At 44.8% G+C, this 16,405-nt stretch overlaps 1 protein-coding gene across 9 annotated transcripts in view; it reads left to right on the top strand.

Annotated features, from left to right (window-relative positions):
• The window catches only part of LOC143207473 (uncharacterized), a 398,430-nt gene that overhangs the window by 374,044 nt on the left and 7,981 nt on the right, over positions 1–16,405 (top strand). For 8 of the 9 annotated variants that reach the window (XM_076420989.1, XM_076420988.1, XM_076420987.1 and 5 more), the window contains 8 exons: positions 1,655–1,813; positions 3,254–4,336; positions 4,648–4,766; positions 4,852–5,012; positions 5,490–5,761; positions 8,461–8,701; positions 12,304–12,444; positions 15,894–16,088. In XM_076420989.1, coding sequence (XP_076277104.1) covers positions 1,655–1,813; positions 3,254–4,336; positions 4,648–4,766; positions 4,852–5,012; positions 5,490–5,761; positions 8,461–8,701; positions 12,304–12,444; positions 15,894–16,088 — 2,371 coding nt within the window. The remainder of the gene's footprint in view (positions 1–1,654; positions 1,814–3,253; positions 4,337–4,647; positions 4,767–4,851; positions 5,013–5,489; positions 5,762–8,460; positions 8,702–12,303; positions 12,445–15,893; positions 16,089–16,405) is intronic. The other variant, XM_076420990.1, reaches the window with a different exon arrangement.

Genomic DNA, 16,405 nt, shown 5'->3' with positions numbered 1-16,405 from the left:
CGGTCGATACACAGCCACGCGACACAACGAAACGAAAGTGAAAGATATCTGCTTCACCGTGACGTATAATTGGTAAAGAAAAGAAAAGAAATGAAAATGATACACGGGCGCGTAATCGCCCGTCTCTGTGTGTGTCTATGTGTCTGTCTGTTACGTTCTTTGTGCTTTTCAGTTTGCGGGGTAGAGAGCTTTATTGATTGCGTTCACTTCCGTTTTGATTTATCGTTCTGTTCGTAGTTACTCATTATCAGTAGAAAATTATCACCACACTCTTTACGTACTTGGTTAAGTTGGCCGTCTGGAGAACTCGAGACACGGGTGGCACCGTCACTCGGTAGATGCGTGATTAGCGCGCGCCAGTAACCGAACGGAGGATATCTGCGATTGAGTATAATTAAACGGCGATCACACACTCCTGCGAACCCCTGCAGTCACGTTCGGGAACCGTATGGGACCCCCCCCCCCCCACAGAAAAATCAGTCAGAGAACACCTGTAAATTCTCCTTCTCTCCTCTCTCGTTAAGAACGATACATGGGACCAGTTAGTCCAGATGAAACTCCTCGTTTCTTAACTCGCAAGCAGACTGCGGATCCTTATGCGAAAACATTCTGCATACGTCGTGAGACATAGCAGCCTAATAAAAGTATTTTTCTGTCCTTAACACTAGAACTACCGAGTATATTGCTTTGTAATAATCACAAAGCTTTATACAAGTTTTATTGCTATATCTTCGTTAATGAAGAGGATCAACAATTTTTTATGGTAACGTGTTTATAATTTCACTAATTGTGAAGGAAAAAGTTAGGATCCAGTCAGTTTAACTAGTTCGCTAATTCTAATGGTAATAATGTTAGAAAGATGAATATCCTTAAATTCTATTAATCTTGCTGCTGTTTCAAGTTGCAACTATAGATTTGTTGTTACAAATGCGTAAAATCCGTAGTCTACTCTGAAGTCCTTACATTTCAGTTTCGTTCCAAAGAAGTTAAATAGCACCTTTGTGTTAAAACCAAGTCCCGTTTTACAGTTTGAACTTCGAACGCTTTCGAAATGATAGAACAATGATTTATAAGACATTTCTCGGATTGATTGATTTCATGAACGTATTGTTTGTGAAGCTGAGGAACTTGCACGTAACATGCAGCGTCCGATGAGACTCTGAACCACCTGTCCCGACACAGAACACAGCCCGACCACAGTATACACCGACTGCAAGTTTTTGTCTTATAATTTTTCACTGGATTGATTATGTCTTTACTTGAGTTTCTCTCTACCCGCTCGGTATACTTGATTGTACTGTTCTACACATTGATTTTGTATTTCATCCCGTGACGTTTGTTGTATCCCTTTATTCGCTCTCACACTCTCTCTCTCTCTCTCTCTCTCTCTCTTTCTCTCTCTTTCTCTTTCTCTCTGTATCTCCTCCTTATTGTTTCTCTTTGGTTCTCTCCTGTCTATACCGTTGACAAAGAGCGTGTCTGAAACGAACGATCACTCGGAACAATTATACTCAACGCATACGAGAGGAACGATATCGCCAAATCCTTCCGGTCGTGTTCGATGTGCGCGCGGATGTGGCTCGACGGTTCTAGCGAGCCCACGGTTCTGAGGAACGTTTCTGTAACCACGCCACGTGTCTCTGGGTTCTCGCAGTTCTGGCGATGCATGAGACTATTTTGAAATGCCCGACGCCTGGTTGCAACGGCCGTGGCCATGTCAGCTCGAACCGGAACACGCACAGGAGCCTGTCCGGATGTCCCATTGCCGCGGCCAATAAGCAGGCCGCACGCGAGGCACGACACAAGGCTCAAGGTAAGGCGGATTGGCACCAACCGGCCCTCAAACGTGCCTGGAATTTCGCCCGCACGTAAATCCACGCGTGTGGCCACGACCCCATCGCGAAATCAGATCGGGGGACTTAAGCTCCACAGCACACAAACCGGGCTAAGTAATCCGCCCGCGAGAGACCCCGGATCGTTCCGTGCTGGTTCTCCCGTTCATGCGATCCACAGTTTTCCGCCGCTTTTTTTATTGGCCGATTGCGATCGCCGATCCGAGCAACGCCATTCCTCAAGCAGCTGGATGTGTAATCTCAGATTTCGGACTTTCACGGCCCATACGCCATCCTACGCTTTCCACTGCGAAGGCTTCAGGCTGTAAGCCGAGTACTTTTAGAACTGTTCTCTTTCTACAATGCTTCGCAAGCATTGCACTTCGTTGCTAGCTTCATGAACGGTTAGAATGCTTCAGGAACGTAGTGAAAATAATTCCAAAAGGAAACGGCTGTTACCCAAAAAGCCTCAATAGTAAAAACTGCTGCATGTATAATCTGAGATTTCGGACTTTCCTCGCCCATACAGCTTCGATCGAGAAGGCTTTTCAGTGGGCGCCTTATCCTTCTGAAACTGTTTTCCTTCTACGTTGCCCAAGCATGCTTCGTGGCTGCTTTATCAAGGGTTAAATGACATGTACCAGACAAAATAATGCTGACAAAGTTAGCTGCAATTCAGTAACGTTGGGAAAATAATTCCAACAGGAGACTTACTGTACAGAGATCGGACTCGAGATCTTAAGATCTCGTTAACGTTGGAAATGACGTACAAACATAGTTTAAGGATGATTATTTTGAAAATATAAAATTTCGTTACTTTTATATGGCCAACTGGAACTTACTTCCTGGGTATCTCGCGTATTTTTTATATGAACAAGGTCCGGATCAATGAAATGTCAATGTTAGATCTCGGAAAATTCCAGGGGAGATGAATGAAGCTGTGAGGAACACTGATGTGGATCGAACATTTTGATCAATTGATCGTAGCGTGGAGATTTGAATGCCGGTCATGACTCTCCGGGAAATACTATCGGCTAAAAAATTCGAAAAAACAAGATTTAAGGGTGCAAAATTTGAATTAATCTTGAATAAATACCCTCCGATAAAAATATTTCAACATTCGAATCTTGTGTCACGTATCATCTGGAACCAAAGGCAACTACTGTCTGGCTAGTCCTTCGAATATTTCAAAGAATCGATAAAAGAATGGAACACAGCTGTCAACACGTCATCCCCACAGCTTCACTTTCAGCATCTGGCTGCACGCCCTTCGCACCACTGTATGCGCCACCGTAGTTGCAAGATTTCATTTCAACTTGCTGCGTAGCGAATACGACACACTATTAACAATATTTCAATACAACCATGAACATAATCATCATTCACATAAACGCAAAATAAACATTGTCTGTTTACCCCAGTGTCCGGAATCCCGCCAGAGTACATCAGTACGAACCTGTTGCCTCCATCGATGGATTGCAAGAGCTACTCCCAGTACGGTTCCACGACGCAGGACACGAAACCTGTGCTGAATAGCCTGAGTTATGACTACTACGCGACAACGAAGGGCACCGGGCTCAACGTGAAGCCGCCGAAGACACCTGAAGAGAGCCCGTCTTCCCGCACCGCGAAAGTAGTCCCTAAAACTGAAAGCATGACGCCGAGCGGCAGTTGCTGCAACACGTTGCCGGCCAGAGGCCAGACGACGTCGGACTTGTTGGTCCCAAAAACGGAAGACACTGCCTCCTGTCGAGTGAATTCACCTCCACCACCCCCGCCTCCTACCGTGAGACCCACTTATGACTCGTACATGAACCAAGACTCGAACTCTTCGTCGTTATCCTCGATGGACGCCATGGGATCCAGGGGATCCATCGGGGCGACGATACATCATCCAAGCCAGCATCCTACGCACCACGTCCTGCCGATGCAGCCCACTGTCGCGTACCCTATGCCGATGGTAGAAGACACGAGGATGAGCCATCAGATGTCCCAAAGGTCCCCATACGAACCAGCAGCGATGATGGCGGTGGCAGCAGCCGCGGCTGCTACCACCAGCGAGGAACTTTATCATCACAGGTCCGCGGAACACGCAAGAGCCTACATGCACCCGGCAACGAGTAATATCGCCAGACCGGTCGTGTCCTATTCGAATGAGATCGCAACAGCGAGAGGATACGAAAACGCCGTGGCGAGCGCTGCCAATCATCGGCCTTACGATCCTGGTACCACATCTGCGTACGACAGATACGATACTCAAGGCTGTCCACCTATATCCTCGCAACAGCAACAACAGCAGCAGCAGCAGCAACAGCAGCAGCAACAACAACAGCAGCAGCAACAGCAGCTGCATTCTAGGACGAATATGTATTATCTGGGGCAGACTGGGATGACGCCGGAGGAACAGGAACGGGTGTACCATCAGGAGGCTGCGGCCGCCGCGCAACAGCATCAGATGGCGATGGCTGCTGCCACGGCTGCTGGGATGATGAAGACTGAGGATGGTGAGATACTTGTGCGATGTTCTAAACTGTCTCCTTATTTGATACTGTGTTTTGTTATGGTTACTTGTGGTCTTGTCGAGCTGGGAACGATGTTCGGTTCGGGTACCATTTCTAATTTAGGTTGATCTTTAGGTTAATCCATATCCCCTATCGTCCTCCCGTTATTTTATTGCGTTCATCATCTGGTTTCGACTTTTTAATTAATTTAACATATGCCATTCAATCACTCTGTTAAAGCTCTACTGAATTTCAAGTTTGATGATCTTATCGTTTACACAGTCATGTAGAAAATGAATGTATAACTGTTACAGTGAAATGTGTCACAGTAGCACAGGTCCAGCAGATGCAAAAGCCTGGAGGCCCTCCAACTTCGCCAGGCGGCTCTGTGATGGACTTGTCAACTTCCAGCGTCACATCCACGAGTCCACAGGTCCGTCTTTATTTTGTAACTGCACGAAACTATAAACGATTTCGAGTCACTGAAACGCTTATAGAATCAATGTTACCGTTTACAGGCACCGCCATACGGTTCTAACAGTCTAAGCCCACAGTACGGTGGCGGTCAAACTGTAGGTGGCAGTCCTCAAGCGGCAGCAAGTCCACATTTGACGGCGAGTCCTCAGGTGCCGAGTCCGCAGGGACAGACCCTAGATCTCAGTGTGAACAGGCTCCACAGGTAATCGCAAATCTTTTGAATCATAGCTAAAATCACTTTTACACACGTATCAAAACATTATATAAAAGTATATTTATATATATATATATATATATATATATATATATATCTAAATAAAACTTTAAGAGAAATCCTTGAAGATCAGCTTTGTACCTTGAAATGGTGTATAATGAACCTGTACATCGTAATAATATTTCTTGATCAAAACCTTCGGTACGTTTACATCATAAAATCGGATATTCCATATGCAACAACTTATGCAGTAGCAGTATAGATAAGACAAGTACAGATTTTCACGAGCAATAATCTCTAACAAAGTCCTATAAACTTCTGAACCAGAGCTTTAATTTTTTTAAAAATTCAATTTCAAAGAACAGGTCTCAGAGATCTTATTTTTCTGGAATTTCAACAAACACTGCGACAACAGCAGTAGCAGGAAGATGTATTAAGTCGTACATCACTGTGATCTGATTACAGCGGCGCGCCCAGCCCCCAGTATCCAACTGGTCACGGTGAGGCTGTTGCGGTGCCGGTCGGATCGGGATTCCCAGCACCCAGACCAATCGAGGAGCAAACCGAGCCGGTAGACTTCTCGACGGCGAACGAGCCGGTGAATTTCAGCGGGGGTCCAGGAATCAGGCCTGTACCAGGATTCCCACCACCCGGTGTGCACGTCACTGCGTACAGTCGAGAAAGCACCCCCGACAGTGGCGGTTCCCACTACATGGACGCCTACCGTGATCCCACCGGTGAGCTATCACTGTTTATCGCTTAACTTGGCAGACAACTCATCATCCATCTCCCGGTAACGCTTTATGACCCGCGACTGTCCCGAGCATCCTATCGCGAACATTCATCTTGGCAAGTCGTTGTTAACTCCCTTGTCGTTTAAACTGCGCCGACAACCTGCCTTTGGAACGCGCCGCGCCGTTGTCGTTTAGGTAATTACTCAATCACCGGGTTCGATGGGGAGATAATAGAGCTCCGGAAATTAACATATTCTTTAACCCCCCGCATTACGATTGGTTTTTACGGTTCCAGTGATTAGAGCTCCTTTTTTGTTCACAATTGCTTAAATGAAGAAGGAAGGTTGTACTTATTTTACATCGATAGCAACAAAAAATACAATGTAATTTCGGTTCAAAGGAAATTAATAATATACATACAATACATACCACAAAGATAGTATCAGAAAACAATTGCATAACGGCTACGCGAGTCCTAGCGTTCAGGGGAAGTAGTATTGCCTGGTCATGATCAAACACGTCTGACTAATATTAATACAATATGTATAATATTAATATTAATACTAATATTAACGACTATGAGTAATAGCACGCGTCACCGACGAATTTTCAATCTCGATTTTCTCAAAAACGAAAGTCCAGAGACAAACTGTAATTAATTAAAATCTCTAAATCTTTTAATTTTTCGATTCTATTTCCTTGTATAATAATTTAGTAAAAAAGTGTTTGCCCTCGGAGCAACTTCATCCATTGTCGTCATAAACGCGTAAATTGCGCAGTCTAAAAATTTGAAAAAATTGTCTACCCCTCGGGGAGGCCACCTACCTATTAGTGGTTGACATCTCCAGGCTCTTTCGATCATTTTGCGCGATTTATCAGCTCTGAAGAAACGAGAGGGTTCTCAAGTTCGCGTGGTTATGGTCCGAGCGATCGGGGGATCGTGTTGAACAGAGAAGAGAGACGCCGAAGTGAATTATGGCAACGATCTTGGAGGTCAAACACGGGGCCACGGTGTACGGTAGGAGAAGCAGGTAGCTACCATGGTGTCCACTGTGTTCTAAATTTCATCGGGTGTGCACGCACGAAACACAGGAGAGCCAGGCGGCATGTCGCTACATCGTCGACGTGTAACGGTGAACGATATGAGGGGGTTGCGCGAGCGAGGAGATTCGCGGATGAGGGATCCGAAAGAGGACAAAGAGCTCGACGCCCTCGGGGGTGGCGCCGGGATGGTGTGGTAGGAGGAGGAGAAGGAGGAGGAGGGAGAGGGAGATAGAGCGAGAAAGAAAGAGAGCGATACGCGGTTACAATGGTCGAATAAAAATTCGCCAGAACAGTACATGACTGCCATAATAGGCACCTATGGCCCCGACTCTCATTTTCCTCGGCCTCTCTGTGCCTTGGCATTCCAAACCTACAGCCCATTCTCTTCGTCCCTGTCCGTCTCTTTCACTCCTCTCATCCTCTTTCCACCCTTCCCGTAGATGTGCGTGGGCACCCTTCCTGCTGGGACCATCCCCCCTGTGGCAGTACACGACCATTGTTAATTATCAATATTTCGCGTACACGTAGCCGGCAAAAGTCCGGCGCGGCCAATATTGTGCGGACTCCGACGCTGGGGAGTAGTTATTGAAATTGAAACATTCGAGCACACACCGGCATGTACGTTTCGTTCGTCGGTCCGTTCGTTTCGTTTCGTTGGTTGGTTTCGTTCGTTTCGTTTCGTTCGTTCGGCACGTCGTCGTGTCCAAGCGACCGTCGCACCCACGCCGGCCCTCCCCGACCGACGGCTATTTGCACTGCGGACGAAATGAATTCTTGCCAGTAAATAAATGCGTAGATTTTACAACGGTTAATCAAGCCGCGCGGGTCGCCCTGGAACTTCCACCGCTCGCCAACCGCTTCCTGTTTTGTTACAGTTCTTTATTCGCTTCGTTATTGCACTTCCTCTCGGCGCCAACTCTCTGTGGCCCGCGAGCATATTAAGGGATCCTCGTCAAATTGAAACGCTCCCGGTGCATCCCGAATAATGAATTATACTGCGAGAGCTGATAATCGCGTCCACCGTGCCAAGTGAAAAAGTTCCATTCTCTTCTATTCTTCCGACGAAAAAATTACATCTTCTTCTGCGCTTCTACCGAAATGCTGCTACTGCTTTGTGAAATCAAACCTTCAAAAGAAATGTATAAAAATTCATATACTTCTTTGAAAGAAGTCAAAAAAACGTACGACCGGATCAGCTTCGTTCGATTAAAAATATGTCCTTCTCTAAATGAATGCAATTCAATTTTCGAAAATTATAACATCTTTAAATGTACCTGTCCGTTTCTAATGTTCATTTTTATTTCGATCATTTTTATAAAAATTCTGTGCATTACTTTTAGGTCATAGGATCCAACTAGGAGCCTCTGTCTGTCTTTTGCAGTTTCATTAAGTAGTAAACAATGTGTTGATAGTCTCCAATTCATTTAATCTTCCTCCTATCGCAATTTACACCCACCCGTTTTTATCATACATGCATAAACGAAAAACGAAACGACAAAATTTTGTGGTCCATCCAAAAGTCGACAAGTAACCAGATAAATGCAGGAACAATGATGCAGAATGTAATTTTCTCTGAAACTGAAACTATAATTTAACTATAAATTAAATATAGAACTATAAATTATAGTAATCATGAATTAAATTGTTTTTGTTGACAGGATATGGACCGATGAGCCCGCATCCAGGTTACGGTATGACAGGTGTTCAACCAGAATACCCTGGAAACACTTACACCCCGTATCCCACCACTGGCTACAATTGCGGTGCAACTTATCCCGGCGGACCTGTGACTTCCGGTTACCAAATCCCAGCAGGATACACGCCGACACCTTGCTATAGTATGCCGCCACCGCAACACACGGTCGGACCACTTGATAAACCCGCCGGTAAAGACGATAGGTAAGGAACATAATGACTTCTTCTACCCTAAATCGTAGCGTCGCGGTTGTTAAAATGACGTTTCCGGTTCATTAAACGTAAATCCTGTATCTATCAAATTAAATTCTTGCTCTTTGAGATCTTGTGTTAGAGACACTTGCGATGTCGTTTCGTTGATGAAAATCTCGAAAGATTTTATTTGAAGTTTATGGAAATTGTAAAAAATACAAAATTGTGTCTCTTTCGTGAGATTATATTTAATCTTTGCTATTATATCATAAAGAACCATCTTTAATTAAAGAGTATACGACGATGATCCTTCAACGAGAATACATTTTAGTTTGACTTTCAGCTTTTTTATCATATAGTATATGTTCAAAGAAATACATTCATTGATCTCAATAATGGTAAATTAAAGAACTAGTCTCAGTGTGTTCACTTTGATAAGGATGTATTTCTTACGAAAAACTGTTGAAGTCTTAAAATTCTGTTAAAGTCAAAGGTATTTGTCTTTTTAATTACCGGATGTTCAAGACAAGTTAAATAACAGAGTCCCGAGTTCATTATATCTTTCTCCATGTCAAGAAATAACACAAGATCAAGAATTTAAAAACTGTGTATTCGACGACATCGCAAGTATCCCTAATCATGGGTAACGTAGTAGAATGAGAGATAATGGAATTAGAAGTAAAATCGTAGCGGACGTTCAATTCTGGTGGGTCGACGGTGACCAAATGAGCCGGACAAACGTCCACGAGGAACACCGTGCATGCGAGCGTCGCGGATTTGGTACTTGCCTTGCGGAAAGGGTCGCGCGAATCTCTCTCGCGAAATATATTGTATATTCGCGGCCGAAAAGGCACGTAGGCAACGGCGGGGGCGGCTAACATCGGCATAGAGGGAGGAGGAGGCGCAGGTCGCGCATACCTACCTCCATTTTGTTAATTAAAGTAATTACTCTTCGTACCGAAAGTGCCAACCTTATTCTAATTGACGTAAAGCTTGGGCGGTATGGTGGAGAAGGCGCGGTTCGGCGGCGCATAAGGCGAGAGGTGGAACGAGGGTGTGGGAGGCGGTGAGCTGCCAAGGGTGGATAAGGTCGGCAGGGGAGGTGGGGTATAATCAGTTGCCACCGCACTGGATTATGGGTCGAGATCCCGTCCCGTCGTCCCGTCGTGGTTAGATCCTTGAAATGCACCTCGGATACCGCCCTGCGAAACTGCTCTCGTCTTTTTTCGATTCTCTGATCGACCCCGGCAAACACATCCTCTGAGCAGACCTGGTTCCTCCGAGGAAACGTTCAAGTCGCAAAATTAACCCTGGCAGATTGAGCTTACTGATTGCTTACCCACGTCCTTTATATTTTTCATATTTATTTTTAATAAGCTGCAATTTTAGATAACCATTATTGGAAGCTCAGGAGTTGGCGCACAGGCGGTAGAAAAGTATACTCTGTCACTCAGTGAGCATTGCTTGCGCTCGTTTGACCAATGAAGGAAGTGGGAGTGGCTTTCCTCTATGCATCTGAACACGCACATCGTCATTAAAGTGGGAATCAATCGCAGACTATGCCAACATTCGAGTTTCCAACAATACGGATTCGTCTCAATTTTGAAGACTCAAGCTAACTAGTTCTTTTCTAAAGTATTCTAAACAAGAAACGACACAATTATCGAAATTGCTTATCTAGAGTACCCAAGCAGTGCAATGGTGACCACTAGAGAAGTACCATTGAGTTCAGAGATTTTACCATTTGCACATCATCTATAATATGGAAATTACTCTAATAGTATATATTAAATGAAAAAGGACAACGATTCGACAGTCAAGTCAGAGACTCTACACACACTGAATTTTTAATGTTACACATCTATCCTGAATTTTTAAAATGTCTCTAAAGTACCATTTTACCATTTTCACGTTGCCCGTCATATAATACTCTAACAGTGTATATTAAATTAACAACGACACGTTTGATTCAGCCTGAAAAATGTCTAATCCTGTTAGTCCACTTGCTATCCATTCTCAAAGTTGTAAGTACCAAATATTTCGGAATACACACCCTTAACAACAACAGGGTTTTTACACCGTAATAACCTTTCCCGATAATAAACTGCGATACAGGGACGGACAAGGAAGAATCACGACTTATCATTTATTCGAAGGCAGAGGAAAGCGGTTAGACGGAGGTTGGGAAAATACGAAGGTAGAGCGTTCCAGGGGTGTACCGTTGGATTGCACTCAAGTCCGCATCCGTCGGCTCGGTTGCCCGGCAATATCGTGGCCACTCAAGGGCCATCGAGGTTTTCGAGGCTTCTCATAGCCGGCGGTAGTTCGTTCATCTACGAGACTACGAGGAGACGAGAAAAAAGCAGAAGCAAACTGCTTTCGGGCTCTGATCCGCGCATATATTCCTTCCGTTCCCCATCCCTTCATCCCTCTTTCTCCCTCTCTCCCTCTCACTCTCCTCTCGACGCGGCTCTCTTCCTGCTCTTTCTCCACCGTAGCCGAACTTTTCAGAATGTTTTTTTTCTATCTCATATGTCGCTATCACGCCCGCCATCATACACGAGGCACCCCTCCCTCTTCGCCGCGTCGGAGTAAGGAAAAGTTGCGAGAGGCGCAATAAAACTTTCCGGGTTGCCATCCCGTTCTCTAACGATGCGACGCGGTACGGTGCAACGCGATGTAACGCGATGCAGCACGGTGTATCACAATAAAATCCATGGGAGATCAGTAGCATTCGTCTTCCATGAAAAGAAGACACAGAGAAACTTTTAAGAACCCCTGATACCTCTTACTTCTAATTACAAGTACAGTAGCGCACACTTGACACGTTAAGTAACGAATATCAAATCAGAATAATCTAATCAATAGAATCAAAACTATAAAATCCAAATCTATCATAACAGAGGATACTTTAACCATTCGGTATCCTAAAAATCCACATCAAATTTGGTTAATTCCCTCCCTTCCTTTCAACACCTCTCCTTCTTCCGGTTGAAGTCACCTCCTCACGTGTTCAGTCCGACTGTGCTTAATTGTGCACTACTGTATTTGGCAATAGCCTGGATCGGTTGACGAAGGAAACAAGTCGAGTGTGACTGGAACAGAACTGTGCTAGTGTTACGAATGATGTCTCGGAGATATCACGTTGCGTCTCTGTTAGTTCGCGTGCCATTCTTCTCGTGGATGAAGAGTACATGTTGAAATGGGACGTGGTTATAGAGGTGTGCGAGAACTTGAAAATGTCGGGTACCCGATGGTCCTCAAATAAATATATCGGGATTCCCAAGAACATTTGGGACTCCCTATAATATTTGAGAATCCTGATATATTCGAGTACCCGAATATGGGAATCCTGATATATTCGAGAATCTCGAAATTTTCGAGCGCAGGTCCCGATCCCGAATAAGATCGTTGTCCCGCCCGAACCCGACATTTTCGGGTTGTCGCACCCCTCTACGATTAATCGTGATCCATCGCGTAACGTCGTTAGCGAGCATAGAACTGTCCTGTACAAGCAACGGGACGGTTCTCGCGTGTTTTACCGGTCAGGCATACGAGAGACGAGCAATCGCGTTGAAGTCTGTTTTATTCAATGATGATGTTATTCGGTGCAGTATGAATATGAGGCGGCATTCGTTGAATTTTGCGCCTCGGCCCGCCCCTCGTGGTCGCGATGGCAAGGAGCTGATACAGTGCCCCACGTCGTCCTGTGATGGCATGGGTCATGTCTCAGGAAACTACGCTACCCACAGAAGGCAAGGCAGCATTGGCAATTGACACTGACATTTACATGAACGACGACATCCGATTGTGTATATTTCTATATTGATATAGCGATGCAGCACGCACGCACGCTCTACACGAACACGACACGTTCGTACATTGAACCGAATCGTGTGATATGACATGACAGGCTTCGAATCGTCTGCAATTTGATTGTTCAAATGGTTTTTTGTTCGAATGTCAAGCGGTTTGTGCTGACGCACAATTCTGATGAGCAGGATTCTCCAATCGCTCTAATTATAGTAATATCAATATACATGTGAAAGAGATATCTGCTGAGATATCTGAAATTTTTACTAATATGTTTGCGACATTTTTCTGATTAATACGAAACGGGACATTGTTCGGAGCATATTTACTTGCTCAATTCTTGGAATGTTTCACATGTATACGATTCGAGTGAATTCGAGTTATTCATTCTATTATCAGAACACTCCCGTCTCACGAATATGTTGGTAAAAATTTCATTAGAAATAAAAAAGTTTTTCATGGATTACTTTTTCGGATATATCCATCTTCTCAACGTTCAATAAAAAATCACTTGGACAATCAAATTGCAGATGGTTTGAAATCTGACATTTCACGTTACACGACCCAATACATACAGACACACACGCGTAGATAAAGGAACACTCCCTAGCCTACCCCTGAATTCGGTCCAATCGCAGACATCCTGAAGTAGTATGATCCTATTATAGCGAGAATACGTTTTGCAACGGTGCGCAACGAGTGGTCCACACGTGAACACGCAGAGACACACATACTAACTCACATCAGTCGTATCGTCACTGAGAATTGCGAGATTATTATACATAGATGGATTTATTTGCATCGATGCATATTGGTGGTTCCGTGGCGTAGTGGCTTCTTAAGTGTTTTGTGACACTGATTATTTGTCTAGAATATACCCCGACCACCTTCCACATTCCTAGCTGAACCAATCTTGTACTACCCACTCGATATTGTTTGCATATATCTATATTATAATATTATACGTGTACGACACCCGTTGGTATAATTAGCAGCAACTGTATACGGTTACTTTCCTTTGTTTACTCTCTCTTTCTCTCTCTCTCTCTCTCTCTCTCTCGCTCTCTCGCTCTTCTGTTTCCTTTTATTTTTTCTCCGAGGACTGTCTCTCTGATCTCTTCCACTGTTCTCACTATGTTTGTGTACCTTGTTTGAGTACGTAAATAGCCCTCTCACGTTCACCCCCGCCTTCACTATCCGCCCACACACCCCCCTCTCACTGCGTTGATTACGATTACTATTATATCAAAGTGTGTAGATGAGTTTCGTGTTGAATGAAGTACCGTTTGCTCCCTGTTTTGACCCGACCCCTACGAAAAGGGATGGCAAAATCATTGGAAGACTGCGATCGTGATGGCCAGACACGTCTACGATGCTTCCACGAAGTCTGACTTTTGTTTCGATTCAAGTACGCTCGATATTCGCATATCAAACGCAGCCGACGTATTGCGTGGACGAAGTGTGTCTAAAAAGCTATGAGACTAGCTTGGTGATAACGTTTAAGCCTCGGCTGATAATAAATTAGCATTATCCCCTTCAAGAGAACGTCATTGCAAAGTTATTTCCCAGGTAACCGTGCTGGAATTCTTCTATCGTAACTGTTTCCAGTTGATCAGTTTAAAATTTTTAAATGTTATCTACGGTGTCCAAATAACGTCATTCATTTCTGGAAAAGAGAAAAATTGCGTGGACTCAAATCTGTGCAACCACAGGAATACCTTTTTTTTAGGCGAAAACTCGTTGACTAACATTGCAATGCAAGACGGTGCATTATTGTGAGGCATCAACCAATTTCAGGCTGAACGTGGGTAACCTTTTCTCTAGGCCATTTTGGGACATTTCAGTAACAAATTTGACATATTGTTTGCCCTTGTTAAACGTTTTTGTCGGATTTTTTCTGTAAGTTTAACAGAAAATTTAGTATCAAGTTTGCATAAAACCGGCTGTGAGATAGTTCGTGACAGCTAGACCGAGTCGACACGAATATATGTATGTAGTCGGTAAAATAGAAGGTGCTGATGCCATGGTGGACATCTGAGGACCGATACTTGTCTCATGACGGTTTAGACACGCTTCGCGTACGAATACGAATCTCACCGCAAAAAGGAAAAGAAACCCGCCCGTTAAAGAACCGCTTCGCCAGCCTCGAGTGGGCAGCCTCGTAGCGAACTGTTGTCAATGACCATGTCAGAGCAGAGCCGTGATAGTGACCGAGGATAAAAAGTAAAGACCAGGACTGAAAGAAACGCACAGTCTGTTTAGTTCACGAAATCGAACGATTGCCACCGCAAACGTCCGGCGAAACGCGTGCTCACTTGTCGACTCGCGGGAACCGCAGAGAAATGAAACAATTGGCAATTGACGAGTTTCACTGGGGTCAGGTGTGAGTGTGCTCCCTGCTCTCCCCTTCAGTGTTCCTAGAGTAAGGCTAACCTTGTATTGACACGAACCCCGTGAACGCGATGCCATCGATCGTGCGAGCGACACCTCATGAGTGATCCAACTGGAACACGGCGTTGCCATTTGCATGCTATCATATTTATATATAAATTTTATAAATAAATATATATATATATAGTCTTTATATGTATATACCTATAATAAATATATATATATAATCTTTATATATATACCTATAATAAATATACATCGTTGATTGCCCGTTTCAACTGTGCGACTACCATTCACACGACTGGCCGGGAGTAGCTATTTTGTTGGGATCTAAGAAACATTCGCGTTGCTCGAAACAGACGGAAAATCGTCGAGTCTCGAGCCTTTCTCCAATGTCTTTGTTCGAACTGGACGCAAGGCAAGTCGTCCAAGAAAATACTGTGTAGTAGGCTGCCATCCGATGATTTCAGCAGCCTAAGTTAGACGATCTCGGTGTGCTAAATTCTCCACGACCCTCGTACACTCCTCAGCAGCAAAATTCACCCATACCTAGACACGGCAAAACGTTCATTATGATAGTCTACATCTTAAAAAATGGGACACCTACAAAGCAATAACGGGCGACCCTGGAATTTCTTGTGTAATTATTTTTGAGGAGCGCGCGAGGGTTAATAGCGACATTTTCGCGACCGACGAAACGGGATTCTAACAGATCCATCGAGATCCTCTTCGACGCCCGGAGGCCGGCCGTAAGTACCCGAGACTTCTTGGCAACGTCGCGTAACTTGCATGCGATGTGTTGCTGAAGCCATCGTTGGATGTATCTGAGGTGTGCGTTCGTGGCTCTGACCATGGGGATTAGTGCGCTACTGATCGGTATCATCGAACGCGATCGCACGACGATCGAGAGATTTTCATCGGGAAGCACGACGAGTAGCGCAGAATCGTCATGGTATAATTTGAACGAGTTTGAACAGCAGCCTTTTTGTTTCGTTTACAGCCTGTCCGGTTGTCCGCGGGCCGATCGTTCGCAGATCCAGGCACACTCCCAGGAGCTGAAGTGCCCGACGCCAGGCTGCGACGGATCTGGACACGTGACCGGGAACTATTCCTCCCACAGGAGTTTATCCGGATGTCCTCGGGCCAATAAACCAAAGAGCAAGCCGCGGGATGGACAGGACTCTGAACCTCTAAGGTCTGTCTTCGTGATCAGCATTGTTTTCTCTCTCTCTCACAGACACACACTGTTTCTCTCTCTCTCTCTCTCTCTCTGTCTCTTTCTTTCTCCAAATGAAACGATCCCCTATAATCCTCGCTGCTTTCTCAGCCGATCTCTACTAATTTTGAAACCGCTGTAGGTAACTGTCGCCGACAAAATTCTCGAGCTTATCCGAAATCAGCGCAATTGACTCGGATCTTATCGGCAGACAGCCGTAGAATTAATCGAGGGAGATACCAGTCTCTTGCAAACTCTGCAACTTGTTGTATTGCTCGTAATCGCGATCTCAATTT

Source organism: Lasioglossum baleicum, chromosome 3 (genome assembly GCF_051020765.1).
Source record: "Lasioglossum baleicum chromosome 3, iyLasBale1, whole genome shotgun sequence".
Taxonomy (NCBI): Eukaryota; Metazoa; Arthropoda; class Insecta; order Hymenoptera; family Halictidae; genus Lasioglossum; species Lasioglossum baleicum.
This window is presented reverse-complemented; position numbering and strand designations above follow the sequence as displayed.